The sequence below is a fragment of the Ovis aries genome, chromosome 8 (assembly GCF_016772045.2).
Source record: "Ovis aries strain OAR_USU_Benz2616 breed Rambouillet chromosome 8, ARS-UI_Ramb_v3.0, whole genome shotgun sequence".
NCBI classification, from domain to species: domain Eukaryota; kingdom Metazoa; phylum Chordata; class Mammalia; order Artiodactyla; family Bovidae; genus Ovis; species Ovis aries.
Window position 1 is genome coordinate 49,687,921 of NC_056061.1, and position 26,113 is coordinate 49,714,033.

Consider the following 26,113-nt stretch of genomic DNA (forward strand, 5'->3'; position numbering starts at 1 on the left):
ACTGCAAATTATGCCCCCCTGCAAAAATATTTTTCTTTATGCCAAATATCTCAATTAAAAACAAAGTGTTTTATTTTGCTCTAAAAAAAAAGTTCTTTTTCCTTTACCCACTTCAAAATTAACTGGCTCTGAAATCCCTTATTTTGCCCCAACTCTTTTACAAGATATACTAAATATGTACTTCTCTTTTTACCTTCTAAATGATGGAAGACGTCGGATGTTCTCACATTGATTAGCAGATAAAAAATGTGTTCTTCTCTTGGCTTCTGGGAGATTACAGCACAGAACACTGAGGGGCTGGGAATAAAAATGTTCTAATAGAGAAAGCTGAAAGAAAAGTGAAGATTAAATATATTTGCTATATTTGACAGTAAATCTCTTGCCCCATGTCTGCTCAATATTACGTTTTTTTTTAAACAGCGAAAGTATTTATGGCACTAACATATTTAATAATGTCACAATAAAACTACAAACAATGCATAAATGGCTATACACCTAGAATATTTTAGGGCTCCAATTTTGCGGACAAGGTCAGAAAATTGTAGTCTCTGAAGTATAAACTGAAAGAAACGAACATAAGTGGATAGATCAGCTATCTGCAGAAACTGCTCACTTACAATTAACAATAGTTGTGATGGAAATGTGACTGTGGTGTGATCTAATAGTCTAACAGATGCTCAAATATTCCTAAAAAAATACCAATCTAAAATTGGTGTAAAAACTGGTCTGCTAAATTAAAAAAACAAATGCTACAATAGCAGAAGGCTTGCTTACTGATAATAAATAAATAAATAAATAACAAAAAATGAGACATGTCCAAAGAAAGTGTATCTTTCAAAACTCAGTTTTGTCATGGAGGAAAAGACAGCACATATTTGGTAGCTACGTGTAGTCCTATAAGTAGAATGCTGTGGTCTCTCCAGTACAAGGGGGACTGATTTTCCAGCTTCTACCATAACTCGTAAGATGTATTTTACAAGACTATGCACATGTTAAAAACTCCTGACTCTAAGCAAGCTTCTCATGACCAGTTTGGTTTTTCCAGGTACCTTGTACCAAAGAGAGAGCTCCCTAGATAGAGTAGAAAACAAATTCTGGTCACTGGAAAACAGTATTCCCCACCACAAATTAATAAATTAACATGCTAGCTTATATATTAGTCTTAAGGTGTTTGAGCTTGACCTTTCATGCATAAACTGATAATGAATTTTTGAGCCTGTAGAGCTGAAGACCAAATATCCAAGACTAAAGAAAACCCTCCAGAACAGTCCATTCTACAGGAGGTATAGGGCTATAATGCAAAGGGGCAGCCTAAGTTGGAAACAAGTACAAAATAAAGAGACTGTTCGTGCCAAATGCTACATTATCGTTCCACATACTAACAGTCTTCTTCCTTGCTTATATACAGTTATATTAATGTGATTATATTTATTTCAATGTTAATACTACTTTTTAAACATGACAAAAGTAAAAACCAAACACAATATGGGACTTGCTGGGAAGAGGGCTGGAACTAAGTCACCTAAGTTAGAGGACAGCTGTAGATAAAGTCAAGAACCCAGTGACACTCAGCTATTTAGTTCAAGTGTGTTGTCAATATTTGGGTCAATTAACAAGTTGGTTATATCTACCTAATGAGGGAAGGACTTAAACATACAGTGATTACATGCTCTATTGCACCTTCTATAGAAATAAAGACTTACACAGAGTATTTCCCACTGATGATAAAAATTTACATTCAAAAGCTAAACTTTAAACATTCAAAACATGAAAATCATGGCATCCAGTCCCATCATTTCCAGGCAAACAGATGTGAAAACAGTGACAGACTTTATTTTCCTGGGCTCCAAAATCAATGCAGATGGTGACTGCAGACACTTGCTCCTTGGAAGAAAAGCTATGACAAACCTAGAAAGCGTACTAAAAAGCAGAGACATTACTTTGTTGACAAAGGTCCATATAGTCAAGGCGATGGTTTTTCCAGGAGTCAGGTATGGATGTGAGAGCTGGACCATAAAAAAGGCTGAGAGCCTTAGAACTTATGCTTTTGAACTGTGGTGCTGGAGAAGACTCTTGAGAGTCCCTAGATCAAACCAGTCAATACTAAAGAAATCAATCCTGAATTCACTGGAAGGACTGATGCTGAAGCTCCAGTACTTTGGCCACCTGATGCGAAGAGCTGACTCATTAGAAAAGACCCTGATGCTGGGAAAGATTGAAAGCAGGAGGAGGGGAAGGAGACAAACAGAGGACGAGATGGTTGGATGGCATCACCAATTCAATGGACATGAGGTTTGAGCAAGCTCCAGGAGATGGTGAAGGACAAGGAGACCTGGCATGCTGCAGTCCATCGGGTCACAAAGAGTCAAACACGACTGAGCAATGGAACAAGTGATGATTAGGAAAACTGGACAAATGGGGTACTGAGATTCTGCTGACTGATCTTGGCCAAGCTACTTAATCTAAGTCTGTTTCTCAAGTGCAAAACTGGAGATAATAATACATATCAATGGAGCAATGTTAATACTTAATAAAGTACCTAACATAAATAATCAGGAACCTAAAAAAATCATCTAATCAGATCCCTTCATTTTATAGATGATAAAACTGAGACACAGAAAGATTAAGTAACCTGGTTAATATATTAACAAATAATCTTTATTCATATGCATTGATTTCTATTTTTGGCTGTGTTGGGTCTTCATTGCTGCCCAGACTTTCCCTAGTTGCAGTGAGTGGGGGCTATTCTCTAGTTGTCGTATGCAGGATTCTCACTATGGTGGCTTCTCTTGTTGCAACCACAGGCACTAGGCACATGGGTTTCAGTAGTTGCAGCGCCAGGGCTTAATGCTCTCGTGCCATCTTCCCCAACCAGGGATCAAATTCGTGTCCCTAGCATTGGCAGGTGGGTTCCCAACCACTGGACCACCAGGAAAGCCCTAACATGCTTTTTTTTCTACTCATTTTCTCAATTGTATGTGAGCCTACAGTGTATATTTCCTTTTCCTTTGACTTCAGTGAAACATTTTCCTGTTGGCTTTCCTTACTATTTCTAGTCTCCTTTTCCGTTGCTCACTCTTATACTTAGCTTGCTTTAGGGTTCTGTTCTTAGTTCTTTCCTCACTCCTCTAGGTGATACTTCATCCTCATGACACAGCTTCAACCCCCTACCTTTCAATGATAAATCCTAAGTATTTATAGTCCAGATCTTTCTCCTGGGTACAAATTTTTATATCCAAAGTGCCCTAAATTTACCATACATAGAAAGAAACATCCTTTTCTGACAAATGGGTTCTTGGCTTTATTTAAACACATACACTTAATAAATGGTACCAAACCATCTGCTAAGCTAGAACCTGTGTGTATGTAAGATGCTCCTCTCTTACATATCCCATCAGCCACAAGATTCTGTCTCATCTTTAAATCTGTCTCCTTCTCCCTAGTCTCATCATCACTACCTGAGTTTAGCCCTTCTCCTAACTTGTCTAGACTATTATCCTGTGCTTAGTTGTGTCCAACTCTTTGCAAACCATGGACTGTAGCCTGCCAGGCTCCTCTGTCCATGGGATTCTCCAGGCAAGAATTACTGGAGTGGGTAAACATTTCCTTCTCCAGATTTTTCCAACCCAGGGATCAAACCTGGGTCTCCTGCATTGCAGGTGGATTCTTTACCTTCTGAGCCACCAGGGAAGTAGTACCCCTCCAACAGAGCTCTCTCTCTCTCTACTGTTGCCTTTCCAGCTTTGACCCAGCAAGCTCCTGTTCCTTAGGATACACTTCTGTTCTCTATGGAATCCCCAGGCATGTTTCTCTAATAGCACTGACTACTCAAGAGCTACAGTTCTACTTTTCTGCCTCTTTCAGTAAACAATAAGCAATTTGAAGACAGATTTCTTTGTCCTCTGTATCTCCAGGGGTTAGCCCAGCGCTTAAGAAGTAAACAAACAAATGAATGAAATGAAATGAATGAGAGAAGTAAAATTAGAAAGTTGTTATATCTCAATTTCATTTAACATCACACTTCCCTGGTGGCTAAACTGGTAAAGAATCCACCTGCAATGCAGGAGACTGGGTTCGATCCCTGGGTTGGGAAAATGCCCTGGAGAAGGGAAGGTTACCCACTCCGGTATTCTGGCTGGAGAATTCCATGGACTCTGGAGTCTAAAGGGTTGGAAAGAATTGGACACGACTGGGCGACTTTCTAAAATGGACTGGAATGGGTGAATTTAACTCAGATGACCATTATATCTACTACTGTGGGCAGGAATCCCTTAGAAGAAATGGAGTAGCCATCATGGTCAACAAGAGAGTCTGAAATGTAGTACTTGGTTGCAATCTCAAAAACAACAGAATGATCTCTGTTCGTTTCCAAGGCAAACCATTCAATATCACAGTTATCCAAGCCTATGCCCCAACCAGTAATGCTGAAGAAGCTGAAGTTGAACGGTTCTATGAAGACCTATAAGACCTTTTAGAACTAACACCCAAAAAAGATGTCTTTTTCATTATTAGGGACTGGAATGCAAAAGTAGGAAGTCAAGAAACACCTGGAGTAACAGGCAAATTTGGCCGTGAAATATGGAATGAAACAGACCAAAGGCTAATAGAGTTTTGCCAAGAGAATGCATGATCATAGCAAACACTCTCTTCCAACAACACAAGAGCAGACTACACATGGACATCACCAGATGGTCAACACCAAAATCAGACTTCTTATATTCTTTGCAGCCAAAGATAGAGAAGCTCTATACAGTCAGCAAAAACAAGACAGGGAGCTGACTGTGACTCAGATCATGAACTCCTTATTGCTAAATTCAGACTTAAACTGAAGAAAGTGGGGAAAACCACTAGACCATTCAGGTATGACCTAAATCAAATCCCTTATGATTATACAGTGGAAGTGAGAAATAGATTTAAGGGATTACATCTGACAGACAGAATGCCTGAACTATGGATGGAGATTCCTGACTGTACAGGAGACAAGGATCAAGAACATTCCCATAGAAAAGAAATGCAAAAAAAAAAAAAAAAGGCTGTCTGAGGAGGCCTTACAAATAGCTGTGAAAAGAAGAGAAGTGAAAAGCAAAGGAGGAAAGGAAAGATATAAGCATCTGAATGCAGAGTTCCAAAGAATAGCAAGGAGAGATAAGAAAGCCTTCTTAGCAATCAATGCAAAGAAATAGACGAAAACAACAGAACAGGAAAGACTAGAGATCTCTTCAAGAAAAGTAGAGATACCAAGGGAATATTTCATGCAAAGATGGGCTCGATAAAGGACAGAAGTAGTCTGGACCTAACAGAAGCAGAAGATATTAAGAAGAGGTGGCAAGAATACACAGAAGAACTGTACAAACAAGAGCTTCATGACCCAGATAATCACGATGGTGTGATCACTCACCTAGAGCCAGCCATCCTGGAATGTGAAGTCAAGTGGGCGTTAGAAAGCATCACTACAAATAAAGCTAGTGGAAGTGATGGAATTCCAGTTGAGCTATTTCAAATCCTCAAAGATGATGCTGTGAAAGTGCTGCACTCAATATGCCAGCAAATTTGGAAAACTCAGCAGTGACCACAGGACTGTAAAATGTGTTTTCATTGCAATCCCAAAGAATGGCAAGGCCAAAGAATGCTCAAACTACAACACAATTGCACTCATCTCACACGCTAGTCAAGTAATGCTCGGAATTCTCCAAGCCAGGCTTCAGCAATACGTGAACCGTGAACTTCCAATGTTCAAGCTGGTTTTAGAAAAGGCAGAGGAACCAGAGATTAAATTGCCAACATCTGCTATATCATCGAAAAAGCAAGAGAGTTCCAGAAAAACATCTATTTCTGCTTTATTGACTATGCCAAAGCCTTGGACTGTGTAGATCACAATAAACCGCGGAAAATTCTGAAAGAGATGGGAATACCAGACCACCTGACCTGCCTCTTGAGAAACCTATATGCAGGTCAGGAAGCATATAGACATGGACATGGAACAACAGACTGGTTCCAAATAGGAAAAGGAGTATGTCAAGGGTGTAATATTGTCACCCTACTTATTTAACTCATATCCAGAGTACATCATGAGAAATGCTGGGCTGGATGAAGCACAATCTGGAATCAAGATTGCTGGGAGAAATATCAATAACCTCAGATATGCAGATGACACTACCCTTATGGCAGTGAAGAACTAAAGATCCTCTTGATGAGTGAAAGAGGAAAGTGAAAAAGTTGGCTTAAAGCTAAACATTCAGAGAATGAAGATCATGGCATCCAGTCCCATCACTTCATGGGAAATAGATGGGGAAACAGTGGAAACAGTGGCTGACTTTATTTTTCTGGGCTCCAAAATCACTGCAGATGGTGACTGCAGCCATGAAATTAAAAGACACTCCTTGGAAGGAAAGTTATGACCAACCCAGACAGCATATTAGAAAGCAGAGACATTACTTTGCCAACAAAGTTCCGTCTAGTCAAGGCTATGGTTTTTCCTATGGTCATATATGGCCCTGAGAGTTGGACTATAAAGAAAGCTGAATGCCGAAGAATTGATGCATTTGAACTGTGGTGCTGGAGAAGACTCTTGCGAGTCCCTTGGACTGTAAGGAGATCCAACCAGTCCATCCTAAAGGAGAATAGTCCTGGGTGTTCATTGGAAGGACTGATGCTAAAGCTGAAACTCCAATACTTTGGACACCTCATGCGAAGAGTTGACTCAGTGGAAAAAGACTGATGCTGGGAGGGATGGGGGCACGAGGAGAAGGAGACGACAGAGGATGAGATGGCTGGATGGCATCACCAACTCGATGGACATGAATTTGGGTAGCTCCGGGAGTTGGTGATGGACAGGGAGGCCTGGCATGCTGGGAATCATGGGGTCGCAAAGAGTCGGACATGACTAAGCGACTGAACTGAACTGAGCGACTTTCACTTTCTTTTCACTGCTAAGGTAAATAATATTTTCTTGCTTTAAAATACTCTTTTTAAAAAGTCTAAGTTGAAAAAACAAGACACATATTCGCCATAAGAGCTAATACTCTTATGTAATACAACACTATTGTGTTTAATGTAAAGGAAGAATACATAAGAGAAACGAAATAATTTGTAATCTTTAAGGCACTACATGAACATGAAATATCCTACTATACTCTTGGGCTAAAGATTACTAATACATAGGTTTTAATGAACTTGACAAATAGCATGTGTTCACAACAATTACACTTTGCTAAGGTATTTTAGGTAACTGCCAAGAAAAGGAAGTACTATTAACTTTTAAATTACTGAGAATGGAGTCTGTTTTTAGATTAGGTGTTATTTAGACTAGGTTCATGAATTTTCTTCTGAAACCTTAGTGAAAATGCATTCACAGTATACAGGAGTAAATAAAATGAACACAAACACATGTGCAGGGCACCACAAGCTACAGTCTATAGCCAATTTTTATATGACTCAGGAACTATGACAGAGAAGGTAATGGCACCCACTCCAGTACTCCTGCCTGGAAAATTCCATGGACAGAAGAGCCTGGTAGGCTGCAGTCCATGAGGTCGCTAGGAGTCAGACACGACTGAGCGAGTTCACTTTCACTTTTCACTTTCATGCATTGGAGAAGGAAATGGCAACCTACTCCAATATTCTTGCCTGGAGAATCCCAGGCACGGGGGAGCCTGGTGGGCTGCCGTCTATGCGGGTCGCACAGAGTCAGACACGAGTGAAGCGACTTAGCAGCAGCAAGAACTATGAATCATTTTTATACCTTAAAAGGATTGTTTTAAAAATATATTTACTTGACTATGTGGGGTCTCGGTTGTGGCATGTGGAATCTTTATTGTACCATGGAGGATCTTCTGCTGAGGTGCATGGACTCTCTAGCTGCAGCACACCAGGTCTCTACAGTGTATGGGCTTTGCTGCTCCCAGGCATTTGGGATCTAAGTTCCCCAACAAGGGATAAAACCCACATCTGCACTGCAAGGCAGATTCTTAACCGCTGGACCACCAGGGAAGTCCCAATATGGTTATGTTTAAAAAATAAGAAGACGTTCAACAGAGACCACATGTACCATGCAAAGCCAAAAATATTTAATATACAGCCCTTTAAAGAAAAACTTTGCTGACCCTTTATATATATCATTTCTTGGGTAGAAAAGCCCATTAGTGCTCATCAGATTCTCAAAAAAGTATGTCCTCCCCACATCCCCAAACCAAATGATTAAGAATCACTGCAAAGGAGAGAGGTCTTTTTCAAGTTTTAATATTCGAATTAACATATTCTCTACATTTTGATGCAAGATAGCAAAGGATTCATTGAACACAGAATAATATAACTTGAATTTACTTATCCAGATCTTGTCATTTAAAATGCCTAATTATTACACTCAAAAGTCAGTCTGAAATAACACACAAATTTATTTAGAATCAGCCTGTGAACTTTCAAACCTACTAGTGTCTTCTTACCTGAAGTCCTTTTATAAAGTTTTGAATTGAGAAATCATGATACAAAAAGATGTTAGTCAGAATCTGCAACACTTTTTCACTTAGCTTAAATGGAAACTGAGTTGTAAGAAGAAGCTGAAAGAGAGAAAGGAAGGCAGGACATACTCCCTGTTAGTCTTGACTCTTCATAAACATCAAGTAAATAATGAGGCAAAAAGTGATACTGTAACACAGTACCTATGAAAGCTATACCAGTAGCTAGATTTTTGTATGACAAATATCAACCAAAACTTTAAAATAATTTATAAAACAGTAACAACAACACAAGTAGCTATTCATTCTACATCTTCAAATCAAAGATGTCCATCATCCTTCATTCAATTCCTAATTTGTAAAAGTTCTATTAAATTCTATCAAAAAATCTCATCTATATAGTCTCTTTCCTCCCATCAGAAGTCACTGAAGAAGCTGTAGGCTTTGGCAATTTTTATTTGATAAGATTTCTTTTTCATCTATGCACAGCAATGAAGAGTAACGCATTATGCACTGTTGAATGAGAAACCTAAAATTAACAGGTGTCTACTTAAAAAATATTAAATTGGTAAATTTGTATCACTCAGCTAATTTTCAATGGCTACACTGAAGTTTTTAAATCTGAAAATGAAGTCATACTAGGCTTTTCAAGCTGAAGCAGAGTTATAGAAGGCCAACTGAATTTGGTCACAACCAAGCAACTTTAAATACTGTAGCTGGAAAAATTTCCCTAAACTGTCAGTGGATACCACCTTTAAGGGGAAAAAAATGTCAAAGTGGTTATTAAATAAGTGGAATTTCATTATTAAGTTACATAGCAGCACAAAGCACATCTTCAAGGAGCTGAGTTCAGCAACAATTCACAGAAGGTCAATACTAACGTAGAGTATTTCCACTTAGGTAGAAACACAGAGCTAAGGTCTGGGAATACCTTAGTATTTACTTTTTGTCATGAGCAGCATGACAAGAAAGAGTCCATAAAAACTCCAAGTCATTTAACATAAAATGTAAGTGTCAAAATATTGCTACTGTTACTAGGGAGTCATTAAATTCTGTAAAAATTTATTTTAAAAACCTGTAATTTTCCATTGAGTAATGACTAGTTAATAGGGTTAATAGGTAGGTAAATATGGAAAGATATGATTACTTTTTCCATAAAGCTTATATTTTAAGTGAAGAGGCCAAACTATACATTATAAAATAAATAAAAATACAAAAATATGTGTAGGAACATATACAGTATCATAGTGAGAGACACAGAAATTTATCACTAACGTTTACATTTATAGTCTATTCTTCCAAGTTTTCCTTTCATCCTATTGCACTGGTACAATTTTTTCTTTTTACCTTATCAAGTACCGTAGTCAGGTGCTCCTTACAAGACAAAGACTGGAACAGTTCTATACACAATAGAGATGATACTGCATGAGGAAGCAGCCGATGGATGACAACAGGGGATGTGGCAATTCCAAAAATGAGTATTAGTGGAAATTCATGTAGATGTTGACTAGTTTTCAAAGGAAGTTACAAAAATTGAAAGTCTTTAGCAAATACATTTCAATACATCATATTTTAAAATAAGACAAACTTTGTTTAATGCCTACTTTATAACACACTGCTAAGGAAGATCATCCTAAATAATAAAAAATTTTAGGTCACTCATTTTCCTCTGTTACGGCAGCACAGAACTAGCTATTTCCCGGATATTTTAGCTCTGAAATCAATCTATTTAATAGATTAGCAATAAGAACATGGTGGTCCAGAGAGATCAAGTGCTTCCCTCTTAGGTTATACAAAATCAAGTGTTAAAAGAAGTGTCAGATACTATTCAAACTCTCATCCAAAGTTTGAGCCATAACTACAGTCTTCCTCATGGTCAGACATCTAGCCTAAGAGTTCAGTGACATGAAGCTCACTAACTTATGGACATTTTTACACGCTATGTCAATCCCGTCATAATAGCTAAGCTTTAGAAAAATTTTCTTAAAAACATGTAAGATATTTTTAATGGACATAATTTAAATATGCTACATCCTTTCCCTGCATTCTTAACTCAAACTTACTGAACACGATTTACTCTTAGCATTACCAGTAGGAACACAAATGACTTCCACAGACTAGAGCAGCAATATCCCTTAGAGCCCCTGTGGGTCAGAGCCTCTGTATCGTGGCTGATCATTTGTTTGCTCCCTCATATTAGCTCCTGCTTCTCAGTGTTCTACCGGATGCGGATGCAGGTCTACAACCATCATGGTATAAAGCCCTGGCACTCTATTACTGCTTAAGGTTCTCTCCCTTACTTTCGATAGTAAAAGCAGTCACCAGTCTGAGTTCTAAAAGGTATAGCTTTTATATCACTATTCTGTACTGTGCATTTTTTCAGCATGTTAAATCTGTTCAGTGTCAACATTAAGAGACGTCTTAAGAATCTGGAAATGTTAGTTTCAAATGGGGGGTTGGGGAAGGACTATCAAAGTAAGAATTATATTAATATTAGTAGATTCTCACACAATATAGGTTTAGGCAAATGTAGCCGTAACTATTAAGCAAGTTAACATACAGAAGATGCCAATATAAATTACATCCAAAAAAATGTAGCATGAGAAAAGCATGTCACTGGGTTTTAAAATAGGGTTATTTATTTTAATTCCAAGTCTCACAGGATTGTCTTGAAGTTCCAGTAAGGTCATAAAGTTGTTTCTCATTAGAAATCCATATAAAATAATATTTAAAAAGAAATTTCTTGCTCAGTAGAGACATATGTAACTCAGACCTTCTAAGTGGATAGGTATCAGAAAATAAGACACGACAAGACTAGCTCAACCTGGAGTAGCTTATCCATCTAGTGGGCAAGTAAGAAACAGACAACCTTGGGAGAGAAACTACATTTCATTCTGCTTTATCATTCTAATTAAAAACTGGCTAACTTGTCTTTTGAGTCTCCTTTTTAGATCAAAAAGCACATGAAAATCTGATAGGTGGTTTTAAACATTCAATTTTATAAACAGTTTGAAACCATCCTGGTTTCAATCCATTAGCATCAAAATGAAGATTAAACTGCTATGCATTTTCTCTGCAAAAGGTTGTTTTTTGAGTTAAAAATTATACATCTTCTTAATAAAAAGTTTTGTGAAAAAGCCAAAAGATACACCATCTACCTGCTGATAATTATAAAATCTTGAAGTACTTTTGTGGTGAAGCTTTCCATATCCTTTAGGATAAGCACAACAGGAGGAGACTGCCACTGGCTAGAAAAAGTCCTCTTTTTTCTTGGCATTTTGGGGTCTGTCTTCTTACGAGCCGTGTGGAAAGAAAGAGTTAAAAGTAAGCTTTACCACCCAAACAATGCTATAATGCCACAAGTTGATATACTGTCCTTCATATTTCACAGTAACATTATTTCTGTTATTTCTCCCACGTAATAAAGAGAAATTCATTCCAACAGTTATTAGCAGAATCATTCTGTGTCTGACATGGGAATAATAACCAAGAAGAAAAAAATTCATAAAATCTATAAATCATATGAAATATTTATACTTTCTTCAATCTGAGAAAATGACAGGAAAAGCATGGGGAGAAGAGAATATTTTCTATAAAATTGATTTTTCTGTTCATAGAATGTTATATTTTGCTTTGCTTTACGGGGAGAACCAGTGTTTCTAATTAAAAACTGTAATGAATAACACTACTTGCTGCTCCACTACTGTGAAATTTCAAGCTGAAAAACATCTTAAATATCATCTAATTCAATCCCAACTTTTAAGATTTCTGACCTAAATCTCAGGCAGTATTTGATTTCCAGAAACAAACTGTGGATCAAATTAACATATTCTGGTAAGCATTAGAATCAGTTTAATCCCTATATAAAGCAAAACAAACTTCATTTATGATGACTTCAGCAAATATATTCAGCAGAAAACGTTACTACAGTAACTTTTCCCATACTATCTGGCTACAACAGCATCATAAACTAAGACTGTGGTTTTTATGGTGCAGTTACTCATGAATCATCTAGGTTATTCAGTTTCACCAGAGCTGTCATGGTAGAATGAAACTTCCATTTATATTATCTGCCTGTTAAACATACTTTACTTACAGAGCATTTATTCCTCGAGAACTCCAAACATGGAACACATGAGATTTATACATGTATACATTATGTGTGTGTATATATATATATCTGTGTGCGTACCTACTGATGAAAAGTGAAAAAGGAGACTGAAAAAGCTGGCTTAAAACTCAACATTCAAAAAACGAAGATCATGGCATCAGGTCCCATAACTTCATGGCAAATAGCTGAGGAAACAATGAAAACACTGAGAAACTTTATTTTTATGGGCTCCAAAATCACTGCTGATGGTGACTGCAGCCATGAAATTAAAAGACGCTTACTCCTCGGAAGAAAAGCTATGAAAAACTTAGACAGCATATTAAAAAGCAGAGACACTACTTTGCCAACAAAGGTCCATCTAGTCAAAGCTATGGTTTTGCCAGTAGTCATGTATGGATGTGAGAGCTGGACTGTGAAGAAAGCTGAGCACTGAAGAATTGATGCTTTTGACCTATGGTGTTGGAGAAGACGCGAGAGAGTCCCTTGGACTACAATGAGATCCAACCAGTCCATCCTAATGGAAATCAGTCCTGAATATTCACTGGAATGACTGATGCTGAAGCTCAAACGCCAATACTTTGGCCACCTGATGCAAAGAACTGACTCACTGGAAAAGACTCTGATATTGCGAAAGATTTAGGGCAGGAGAAGGGGACGATGGAGGATGAGATGGTTGGATGACATCACCAACTCGACTGACATGAGTTAAGAAGCTCCAGGAGTTAGTGATGGACAGGGAAAACTGGTGTGCTGCAGTCCATGGGGTCACAAAGAGTTGGACACGACTAAGCGAATGAACTCAACTGAATATATACATATATGACTATTCCTCATCAAACAATGGGTACTGAAAGCATGGTTCTACTGCACCAAAGTAAATAACGAGGAACCCAAAGCCACTGTCATAGAGATAGAATCTGCAGCAGAACAAATTCCTGATGCTGTCTTGTCATTAGATAACATTCTCCCACAAATAAAATGATCCTGTAAAAAACTAAACACTTCCCAGGAACTAGGTTGCATACCAATAAAAGAAAACTTCTAGAGTCTAGTAACCTTAGGAAAAATAAGTAGCTACTACTAAATTAGCTACCTAGTGCTGCATAAACATACCATTAGTAGATGAAAACAGTACTAAGTTCACTGTAATTACAAGCCTCTTCAATCATACACCAATTTCTTGGCAAAAAAAAAACAAAAAACTGTCAGTTTACATTTACCTGTGTGACACTCATATACCAAGCGGAAAGAGAATCCATTGAATAATGTACATTTTTCTGGATGACCTGAACACTTTCTTTTTCTTTGGATTGCACATCTACTTTGCAGTCCATCAACTGTGAGACCAGCTTTTGCAAAAAATGTTTCATATCTACAGAACATAAAACATAAGAAAGAATATTCCCTTAAAACAAATCTAAGACACCTGAAACCTCTTGATCACTATCTCAGTAGAACGTGTTTTCCTACACTTAATATTAACATAACATTTAACATATTAATTATTAAAGTTCATTAGTATTCTCTCCTTAATATTTAAATTTTATGAATTCAGACTAACACTAGGACAAAGTTTATATTTATTATAATAAAAGTGTTACCTAAGCAAATGTGTAAACATGAAAACTACAAATTATATTAGGAAAAATATACATTTAAATTACACTGGACAGCAAAAGGTTTTTAAGGCCCCTAAAAAGAGATCAACAATATTACTTACATAAGTTATTTTACTGATTAAACTCTTCCTTATAATCATCTTTTTTATTTTTTGGTGGCCGTGCTATGCGGCATGTGGGACCTTAGTTCTCCAACCAGGGATCAGTCTCGTGCCCCCTGCACTGGAAGTGTGCAGTCTTAAACACTGGACCGCCAGTGAAGTCCCTATAGTCATTTTAAAGATGTCCCAAGGACTTTTAATTCCAAATAGTATATGAACATGAATGTAACCACTTGAAGCCCTTTTGTCAATCCAAATCTAAGCACATCTGACTCTGTTAGTGTCCACATTTTTCATGATTTAATGGCTCCATCAAGATTAGCTCTGGCAATGCACTATTTTTTTTTTGACCAAAGTGGGATGATACAATGATTTGAGGCTGTGAATATGAGCCTACGTATGTAGTCTCTTCTCTGTTGGGCTAAATAAAAAGTTCCTCAATTCTCAACTTCCTGTTCCGAAATGTCCAACTTATTAACATTTTACTGGCTTCAGGAACACATCATGGGATGTGCCTGAATGATCACTGGTAGTGAAGCTGATATGGTAGGGGTGGGGCAAGAATAAACTGAACAAAAGTGGTCAAGAGTCTTGCAAAAGTCAAGGTTACTCTGAGAGGCACTTAAAAAACCTCATCCTGCCAAAAGTGCAGTGCCACGCCGTTCCCACAAATAGAAAAGGATAATGAAAGCGAGACACAGAAAAGGATGGAAAAGATTTGCAACATCTTATCAAGGCTGTTAGAGCATTTATATTTTACCTGGACAATCTTTAGCTTGCAATGAGACTACATAAGGAGTGACATTATTCTGAAGTACTTCTGTTAGACTTCTGAGTGTTAAATCATGATCTGTTACATTCACACCTATGGGATAATAAACCAATATATACCATCATTTTTATCATTAATAATTTAACTATAAGAAAAGCAACTTTACACACCAAGTGAATTACTAAGTAAAACATTTTCAAAACATGATTAATAATAGAAAATAAGAAAATATACTGCATAAATGAAAACATCTCCATTACAAACAGATTCAAAGAGGCAGGCACTATACCTGTCAGGAAAGGTATTTAACACAACTTTCCTTTAAGAAAAAAAAAAAAAACTACTGGGGATGTGTAGATGACCCGTGAAAACATCTTAGGAGGAATTTCAAACTCATAAAGAGCTTTTAAAATAATCATTCAAAAATAAGGCCCTTAGTGTGACCCTAACTTAACAACTGAGGAGAATCCAAACATTACTACTACTAAATGAAAATAGCAAAATACAAAAAAAAAGTCGTGCTACGTTGATTTTTGAGGGAAGAGTCTAAAAATAAATTAAAACTTTAGGTTCTTTCAGAATTCATTGTATCCCTGGGTCTCATTTCCACAAATCAGTTTGGGTGCTCTGCATGCAGTTATCAGAGTTGACTGGCCATTTCCCCACTAAAAAAATTCTATCTATTGGTAAGTTCCCTAACATCATAATCTGTGATTTCTAGATGGTGCCTTGATGCTTAGGCAAGTTCCAATAGCAGACCCTGGGAAAGACTTGCTACTATAAAACTTTAACTGCTTGGAAGGAAAAAAAAAAGTTCAGAGTTATCTAGACCACCAGTAAGCAATTTTTTTACCAGGAAACAAATGAAAATGCTGGCAGGCTATTTTTAAATGGATATATTTCTGATCCTCTGAGTACAGATATCAAAATGATATTTAGCATGCAAAATGGCTGTCTGGGAAGGCCTTAAAAATAACTGTGAAAAGAAGTGAAAAGCAAAGGAGAAAAGGAAAGATATAAGCATCTGAATGCAGAGTTCCAAAGAATAGCAAGAAGAGATAAGAAACCCTTCTTCAGCAATCAATGCAAAGAAATAGAGGAAAACAACAAAATGGGAAAGACTAGAGAACTCTTCAAGAAAATGAACATTTCATGCAAAGATGGGCTCGATAAAGGGTAGAAATGGTATGGACATAACAGAAGCAGAAGATAGTAAGAAGAGGTGGCAAGAATACACAGAAGCATTGTACAAAAAAGATCTTCACGATCCGGATAATCACAATGGTGTGACTACTCATCTAGAGCCAGCCATCCTGGAATGTGAAGTCAAGTGGACCTTAGAATCACTATGAACAAAGCTAGTGGAAGTGATGGAATTCCAGTGGAGCTATTTCAAATCCTGAAAGATGATGCTGTGAAAGTGCTGCACTCAAAATGCCAGCAAATTTGGAAAACTCAGCAGTGGCCATAGGACTGGAAAAGGTCAGTTTCATTCCAATCCCAAAGAAAGGCAATACCAAAGAGTGCTCAAACTACCGTACAATTGCACTCATCCTCCACATGCTAGTAAAGTAATGCTCAAAATTCTCCAAGCCAGGCTTCAGCAATACGTGAACCGAGAACTCCTTGATGTTCAAGCTGGTTTTAGAAAAGGCGGAGGAACCAGAGATCAAATTGCCAACATCTGCTGGATCATGGAAAAAGCAAGAGAGTTCCAGAAAAACATCTATTTCTGCTTTATTGACTATGCCAAAGCCTTTGACTGTGTGGATCACAATAAACTGTGGAAAATTCTTCAAGAGATGGGAATACCAGACCACCTGACATGCCTCTTGAGAAACCTGTATGCAGGTCAGGAAGCAACCGTTAGAACTGGACATGGAACAACAGACTGGTTCCAAATAGGAAAAGGAGTACATCAAGGCTGTATATTGTCACCCTGCTTATTTAACTTATATGCAGAGTACATCATGAGAAACGCTGGGCTGGAAGAAACACAAGCTGGAATCAAGATTGCCGGGAGAAATATCAATAACCTCAGATACGCAGATGACACCACCCTGATGGCAGAAAGTGAAGAGGAACTAAAAAGCCTCTTGATGAAAGTCAAAGAGGATAGTGAAAAAGTTGGCTTAAAGCTCAACATTCAGAAAACGAAGATCATGGTATCCAGTCCCATCACTTCATAGTAAATAGATGGGTAAACAGTGGAAACAGTGTCAGACTTTATTTTTTGGGGCTCCAAAATCACTGCAGATGGTGATTGCAGCCATGAAATTAAAAGACGCTTACTCCTTGGAAGAAAAGTTATGACCAACTTAGATAGCATATTCAAAAGCAGAGATATTACTTTGCCGACTAAGGTCCATCTAGTCAAGGCTATGGTTTTTCTGTGGTCATGTATGGATGTGAGAGTTGGACTGTGAAGAAGGCTGAGCGCCGAAGAATTGATGCATTTGAACTGTGGTGTTGGAGAAGACTCTTGAGAGTCCCTTGGACTGCAAGAAGATCCAACCAGTCCATTCTGAAGGAGATTAGCCCTGGGTTTTCTTTGGAAGGAATGATGCTAAAGCTGAAACTCCAGTACTTCAGCCACCTCATGCGAAGAGCTGACTCACTGGAAAAGACTCTGATGCTGGGAGGGACTGGGAGCAGGAGAAGGGGACGACAGAGGATAGGATGGCTGGATGGCATCACTGACTCGATGGACGTGAGTCTGAGTGAACTCCGGAAGTTGGTGATGGACAGGGAGGCCTGGTGTGCTGCGATTCATGGGGTCGCAAAGAGTCAGACACGACTGAGCGACTGAACTGGACTGAATAAAAGGCCAACAAGTGTGACAATGCATCTCTGAACAAAGTTGGGAGTTTAATAAAACAATGGCTTATCTTATCTTTCACTGACTGCCTTCATTAGCTATTTAACACTAGCTCCTTAAAACAACAGATTTGTCTACTGGAAACATGATAATCAACATTGTCTTTAGCTGGAAAAATGTTCTCCTCAGACCCCTGACTTTATCAAACAACCATATATTAGGCAAACAGATTCAAGGGATTAGATCTGATAGAGTGCCTGAAGAACTATGGATGGATGTTTCTAACATTGTACAGGAGGTGGTGATCAAAACCATATCCAAGAAAAAGAAATGTAAAAAGCAAAATGGTTATCTAAGGAGGACTTACAAATAGGTGAGAGAACAAGAGATGCAAAAGGCAAAGGAGAAAAGGAAAAATAAATCCATCTGAATACAGAGTTCCAAAGAAGAGCAAGGAGGGATAAGAAAGCCTTCCTAAATGATCAATGTAAAAAAATAGAGGAAAAGAATAGAATGGGAAAGACTAGAGATCTCTTCAAAAAAATAGAGACACTTCAGAAAACTAAGATCATGGGATCTGGTCCCATCACTTCATAGCAAATAGACGGGGAAACAGTGGAAACAGTATCAGACTTTATTTTTTGGGGCTCCAAAATCACTGCAGATAGTGACTGCAGCCATGAAATTAAAAGATGCTTACTCCTTGGAAGGAAAGTTATGACCAACCCAGACAGCATAATAAAAAGCAGAGACATTACTTTGCCAACAAAGGTCCATCTAGTCAAAGCTATGGTTTTTCCAGTGGTCATGTACGGATGTGAGAGTTGGACTGTGAAGAAAGCTGAGCGCCGAAGAATTGATGCTTTTGAACTGTGGTGTTGGAGAAGACTCTTGAGAGTCCCTTGGACTGCAAGAAGATCCAACCAGTCCATTCTAAAGGAGATCAGTCTTGGGTGTTCTCTTGAAGGACTGATGCTAAAGCTGAAACTCCAATACTTTGGCCACCTCATGAGAAGAGCTGACTCATTGGAAAAGACCCTGATGCTGGGAGAGATTGGGGGCAGGAGAAGGGGACGACAGAGGATGAGATGGCTGGATGGCATCACCAACTCGATGGACATGAGTTTGGGTGAACTCTGAGAGTTGGTGATGGACAGGTAGGCCTGGCGTGCTGCAATTCATGGGGTCATGAAATTTGCATGCAATTCATGCAAAGAGTCGGACACGACTGAGCGACTGAAGTGAACTGAACTGAAGGGAACTTTTCATGCAAAGATGAGCATAAAAAAGGAGAGGAACGGTATGGACCTAACAGAAGCAGAAGATATTAGGAAGTGGCAAGAATACAGAGAATAACTATACAAAAGAGATCTTAATGACCCAGATAACCATGATGGTGTGATCACTCACCTAGAGTTGGACATCCTGTAGTGTGAAGTTAAGTGGCCCTTAAAAAGCATCACTACAAAGCTAGTGGAGGTGATGGAATTCCAGTGGAGCTATTTCAAATCCTGAAAGATGATGCTGTGAAAGTGCTGTACTCAATATGCCAGCAAATTTGGAAAACTCAGCAGTGGCCACAGGACTGAAAAAGGTCAGTTTTCATTCTAATCCCAAGAAAGGCAATGCCAAAGTATGTTCAATCCACTGCAGAATGGCACACATTTCCCACACTAGCAAAGTAATGCTCAAAGTTTTGCAAACTAGGCTTCAACAGTGTATGAATCGAGAACTTCCAGATGTTCAAGCTGGATTTAGAAAAGGCAGAGGAACCAGAGATCAAATTGCAACCATCCACTGGATCACAGAAAAAGCAAAACAATTCCAGAAAAACATCTATTTCTACTTTATTGACTATGCTAAAGCTGTTGACTGCATGGATCACAGCAAACTGTGGCAAATTCTTCAAGAAATGGGAATACCAGACCACCTGACCTGCCTCCAGAGAAACCTGTAAGCAGTTCAGGAAGCAACAATTAGAATCAGACGTGGAACAATGGACAGGTTTCAAACTGGGAAAGGAGTACATCAAGGCTGTATACTGTCATTCTCCTTATTTAATTTATATGAAGAGTACATCATGCGAAATGCCGGGCTGAAGCACAAGCTGGAATCAAGATTGCCAGGAGACACATCAATAACCTCAGATATGCAGATGACACCACCCTTATGGCAGAAAGTGAAGAGGAACTAAAGAGCCTCTTTGTGAAAGTGAAAGAACAAAGTGAAAAGGCTTGTTTAAAACTCAACATTCAGAAAACTAACATCATGGCATCCAGTCCCATCACTTCATGGGGAAACAGTGGAAACAGTGAGAGTTTTTTTCTTCTTCCAAAATCACTGCAGGTGGTGACTGCAGCCATGAAATTAAAAGATACTTGCTCCTTGGAAGAAAAGCTATACCAAACCTAGGCAGAATACTAAAAAGCAGAGACATTACTTTGCCAACAAAGGTTCATATAGTCACAGCTATAGTTATTCCAGTAGTCATGTACAGATGTGAGAGTTGGAACATAAAGAAGGCTGAGTGCCAAAGAATTGATGCTTTTGAACTGTGGTGTTGGAAAAGTCTCTTGAGGGTCCCTTGGACTACAAGGAGATCAAACCAGTCAATCCTAAAGGCAATCAGTCCTGAATATTCACTGGAAGGACTGATGATGAAGCTCTAATACTCTGGCTGCCTGATGCTAAGAGCTGACTTATCAGAAAAGACCCTGATGCTGGGAAAGATTGAGGGCAATAGGAGAAGGGGAGGACAAAGGATGAGATGCCTGGATGGCATCACCTTCTCAATGGACATGAATTTAAAAAGCAAGCTCCAAGAGATGGTGAAGGAAAGGGCAGCCTGGCATGCTACAGTCCATGGGGTCACAAAGAGCTGGACACAGGTGAGTGACTGAACAACAACAGCCATCTATCAGGCTGTATAACCTGGCAGGAGAGAAACAAAACACCCGAGAGTACAAGCCAGCCATCACTAGGCCTCTGTTTCTCATCAGCAGATAGAAGGGGTTTAAAACTAAAACTGCACTGAAAAACTGGTCCACAGCATTACAACAATCATTCGCTGGAGTTTTGTTACTCAGAGTGGTCCTGGGATTGGCAATATGGGCATCAGCCAGACGCCTGTTAGAAATGAGCAAGCTTAAATAACCAGCAAATAAGTCTGGCCCCACCCTAGACTTATTAATGAAAATCTGTGTTTACTAAGATCCCTGGAGATTATTTGTAGGTACATTAAAGTTTGAGAGGTATTGACCTGAATATCAGGAAGAATATTTAGGTAATGAACAGTGTTAGAGGCAGTATTAAATAACAGAATTAATTTCTTATCTGAGAGCTCACTAATATAAATACCTTGAATAAATAATAAATTGGAAATACAATGAAGAGTATGTTTTGAATCCAAATAAATCCAACTTTCCTTTCAAAAGGAATGAAGAAAAGTTGCTAATATTTCTTTGAAAGGAATGATGCTAAAGCTGAAACTCCAGTAATTTGGCTATCTCATGTGAAGAGTTGACTCACTGGAAAAGACTTTGATGCTGGGAGGGATTGGGGGCAGGAGGAGAAGGGGACCACAGAGGATGAGATGGCTGGATGGCATCACTGACTCGATGAACGCGAGTCTGAGTGAACTCCGGGAGTTGGTGATGGACAGGGAGTCCTGGCGTGCTGCAATTCATGGGGTCGCAAAGAGTCGGACAGACTGAGCGACTGAACTAAACTGAAATGATTCCAAAGAACTGTTTCCAATATCCTGCATTCTAGATGTTTAATTAAAATGAGATATTAGTAATGGATTCTTAAGCACCTAAAAAATTTACAATCTGCAGTCTGAAGAATCCCAGGGATGGGGGAGCCTCGTGGGCTGCCGTCTATGGGGTCACACAGAGTTGGACATGACTGAAGTGACTTAAGTAACATATTTATTTCATCCAACCTCCCCCTCCGAACAGTTAATATTAACACAATATTACAATACAAAATTTTTAAAAATAAGCACAGGGAAATAAAATTAAGGTCAGAGTAACTTCACTGAAGATATGACTTAAAATATATAAAAGTCACATCTATCAATATACTGATAGTTTATTACTGAATTCAAATCTCATATTAAAATAACTAATGAAGAAAGAGTAGTAGTAATACAAATTTATTGCCCCTTCATTTTTCTGACAAAAAGGTAAGGACTAACCCTCGGTCAATTCTTTTAATTTACAGATGTATGATTAATGTAAGAACACTTAATTGGTTTTCAAAGTATGCAAATTTTGATCAATGTAATTATGCAAATGAAAAAGACAAAACAAATTTATCAGAACAGGTGATTCCATTCTATTCTCAACAACAAAACCACTATTTACAAAAAAACAAACACACACATTTGTACCTAGAATAAGAGCAGCAGTTGGAATTTCTCTGAGTTTTATTTCACAGCTCCAGTCTTCAGAATTCTTCCAGAGCCCAGAATGAGATGTTTGCAGAAATTCAATGAGACTGTCAAATAGGTTTTTATTTAATTCCTCCTGTAGTCGCTACAAAGAAAACACAAAACTTCACAAGTTATTTTTAGCAGTAATCTGATACATCTTTCCAAATCTGAGAAAGAAAACAGTCATAATTTCAATTCTAAAGATCACATATAAAATGATTATTAGATGAAATTTAGAAATTCTTTTCCTTAAATATCCAGTGTTTGAGATTCTTTCCTTTAAAATATCTGATTTATTTATTCAACAAGCATTTTCTAATCACCTTACAAATGAAAAGATCTCTTCCCTAAGAAAAGAGAACAACTGAGATAGAACACTTACAACTAAATTAAAATACACTGTTACAATACTGTTGTAGCAATCTATGCAAAAAGTAGGACCATCCAACTTAAGCTGAGCAGGTAATATACTTAAGCCAAAGCACCGAGCAGGTGATGCAGGAGGTGATGGTGGATGAAAAAAAATGAACAAGGAATAGGAATGGGCAATGGAGAAGGCAAACAAGGAAGAAAGCACCAATCATCTGGAGAACCAAAGACATACCTAAGCATAAAGAACATGAGAAGTGGCCAGGAATGATGAGACTGGACAAAACACTCAAGGGACCAGACCAAGGAAATATATACCTGATGTTGAAGCCTTAGGATTTTGTCCTGTGGGGAGAACCATTAAAGGGATTTGGAGCAGAGGTATGATTAAATCGGGGTTAAGAAGGGTTAATCTGGTTAATCTGTGAAGGCCAGATTAGACGGGATCACAGGAGCTGTACTGGTAGTGGGGCTGGAAAACCCCTGTAGCCTGGCATAGGGCTGGATCTGCCCCCACGGGATGTGGCCAGTGGTGGCATAGGGATAAGCGACAGACCCGAAGGGTTTGACATCAGAGGCAGGGACATCAGTTAAGAGGATACAATGACAATCTATTGGGACCATTTAGATTTTTTAAACTAGAAACCATAAATCCAAACTGCTTCAAGGGTCCCACAGAATACAGGAAGGAACAAAGCCATCAGGGGGAAAGCAACAGAGGGCGGTGGGGAGCAGTAATACACTGGAAGTGCACAACTCTGCCCCCTAAAGACACAAAAGAACAAGAAATACAATCCTGTGTGGTCGAACCAAACAAGTCCCCTCAAGATGCTGGCCCCACATCTATAAATCTGCTATGGTGGAGAAACTTTTCAGTGCTGAAATATTAAGAACATGGCAACTGAAAAAGGGGATGAGAGAATGAAGTAGCTTAGAATTAGCTTGATTTCTTAAATGTGTAACTGAATGGATAATTTAAAGAGTGCCACTATTTACACTGTGTATTACCAAAGTTCGATGCATGAAGCAAGGCACTCAAAGCCAGCACTCTGGGACAACCCAGAGGGATGGGATGGGGAGGGAGGTGGGTCAGGGGGTTGGGATGGGGGACGCATGTATACCCATAGCTGATTCATGTCGCTGTATGGCAAAAACCACCACAATATTGGAAACTAAGTAGCCTCCAATAAAATTAACTGAAAAAATAAAAAGAGTGCCACTATTTAAAAGTAGTGACGATATGAAAACGGCCTATGCATAGGAGCCACCACTGTAAATATATATCCCAATACCTGAAGCTAGGCTTAATACTTGAAACAAGGGTGTTGTGGTTTGTTTTAGGATATACATATTATGCTTAACCAAGATTAACTATATGTCATCAATACTCTTATAAATTGGTAGAAAGTAAAATGGGAAGCCAACAAACATGAGATGTATGATATTAAAGAAACCTTATTTATTTAAAAAAATAAAAGGGATTCACCTCAGTTTCAGATTTCATCTGCTGCCATATTAACTGGTAAGTTTCAAAGCGAAGCTTACTGTCCTCAGATGCATTTTTCCCTTTATTAAAATAGTCCTCTAAAAACAGAAAGAAATCAGTCAGTTTCTTTTTTACATGGTAACACTTAGGAAATCTCTGTGTAAAATCACACAGGAAGTGACAGGATTGAATTTTTTAATAAACACCAGAAATATATATAGTTTAGAATAAGTAACATTCAGTATCCTTTATATTTAATTTTATTTATAGCTATATTTTTATTATACTAATGGTATTTGTAAGTTCAAAAATCTTTTTAATTTTGATTGTATTTCTATCATTTTTTAAAAATTTCTAATAGTTTATTTAATGGTTTTGGTTTGAGGTACATACATTTAGTATTAAATATATCTTCTCTATTTGCTCTTATTATAAGGTTCTGTATACTTCACATATTTGAACTCTCCTTTATTAAGTGATTCTCATTCATTTAATTCTCCTTTACTAAATGATTCTCATTAATTTTTCTGCTACTATTCTTTTTCTATTTTCATTCATTTAATTCTCATTCACTTAACTGCTACTATTCTTATTCTTTGTTCAGCTGAAATAGTATAGCACAGTCTTTTATTTAGTCTGCATTTTAGATCCTTCTTGAATGTTTTCCTCTGAACGGTTAGACATTTATCAACATACTATTTATTGCAACAGTTTTCAAACTCTTTAAACCATGATCCATACTAAGGAACACATTTACATCCTATACATGTACATCTATGAAAAACAAAAAGTCCTATAAAAGTACTTTTCATTTTCAAGTGGTAGCAAACATTTTCCAACCTGTTTTTAAAACTGTCAGGACCCACTGAATTGATTTCATGACTCACACTTGGGTTGCAAACTTTCAGTTTAAAAAATACTCACTTATTGAATAATCCATCCTTGCTCCCACCAATGTAAGATGCCCTTATGGTCTGAATACTTACAAATACACTTGAAACTGTTTTTGAACTTCTTTTGTTCTATCAAATCCAACTCTACTCCCATACCAATTCTGAACTCTTTTAATTATTGTAGCTGTGTAGTACATTCTAATATCAAATAGATGCAGCTTCTCCCTACCACCATCAAACATTATTCTCTTTCAAAAAAATTTAAGACATTCTTTCAAATTAATTTTGTCACTTCTCAAAAACAATTATACTGGTGTTGGACTGCATAAAGTAAAATCTATAGATTGACTAGGGAAGAAGTGACATTTTTAATATGCTAAAAAAAATTCACATCCCGAAATACTACAGGTCTCTCTTTTAATATTTGAATATGTAAAATATTCAAATATTTTATTGGCCTTATAGTTTTCCTCTTCTCTTCATATTTCCTGTTGTTTACTGATAGATATTTTATTGCAGCAGCTACAAGTGTCATGGTATTAAAAAATAATTGGGAAAGTACATATTTTTTTCTGATTTCACTGAGATGCTGCTAGTATCCTTTGAAAAAGTTTTAAAGTTAGTTGATAGTTTGGAATAGAAATTTTCTTTCAAGTTGAGGAACTCTTCTTTCTAATTGTTACTCAATTTTTGACAAGTACTGATTTTTAAAATTTATCAAAAGCCTTAGAATATACTGAAGTCATCATATGGTAAAAGGATAGACAAGAATATAGAATAAAAATGCAAACCAAATAAAAGCAAGAAGATACATTATTATTAAGAGATAAAACAGAACAACACAGGTCCTTAAATAGAAAAAGCTATTTTATTTATGTTTTAAATTTATCTATTTTTTCATTGTGAAAAAGTCATTATAATTTGAAGAGTAAAAGCATATAAAACAAAGTGGTAAATCAAGAGATTACTTTTTATGCTACATCAAAATATATAATTCTAACTATTAGAATTTGGAGGGGAAAAAACACCAGTAGGACACTTTAACCTGCTGTCATT

At 37.6% G+C, this 26,113-nt stretch overlaps 1 protein-coding gene across 8 annotated transcripts in view; it reads right to left on the minus strand.

Annotated features, from left to right (window-relative positions):
* The window catches only part of ORC3 (origin recognition complex subunit 3), a 70,839-nt gene that overhangs the window by 39,099 nt on the left and 5,627 nt on the right, over positions 1 to 26,113 (minus strand). For 4 of the 8 annotated variants that reach the window (XM_042253412.2, XM_042253417.2, XM_012182800.5 and 1 more), the window contains exons 3-10: positions 24,165 to 24,262; positions 22,268 to 22,412; positions 15,045 to 15,149; positions 13,785 to 13,936; positions 11,612 to 11,742; positions 9,801 to 9,960; positions 8,442 to 8,555; positions 194 to 327 (exon numbers count right to left, since the gene is read on the minus strand). In XM_042253412.2, the coding sequence (XP_042109346.1) occupies positions 194 to 327; positions 8,442 to 8,555; positions 9,801 to 9,960; positions 11,612 to 11,742; positions 13,785 to 13,936; positions 15,045 to 15,149; positions 22,268 to 22,412; positions 24,165 to 24,262 (1,039 nt within the window). Of the gene's footprint in view, positions 1 to 193; positions 328 to 8,441; positions 8,556 to 9,800; positions 9,961 to 11,611; positions 11,746 to 13,784; positions 13,937 to 15,044; positions 15,150 to 22,267; positions 22,413 to 24,164; positions 24,263 to 26,113 lie in introns of all 8 variants that reach the window. The other 4 variants (XM_004011285.6, XM_042253416.2, XM_012182799.5 and 1 more) reach the window with 1 other exon arrangement.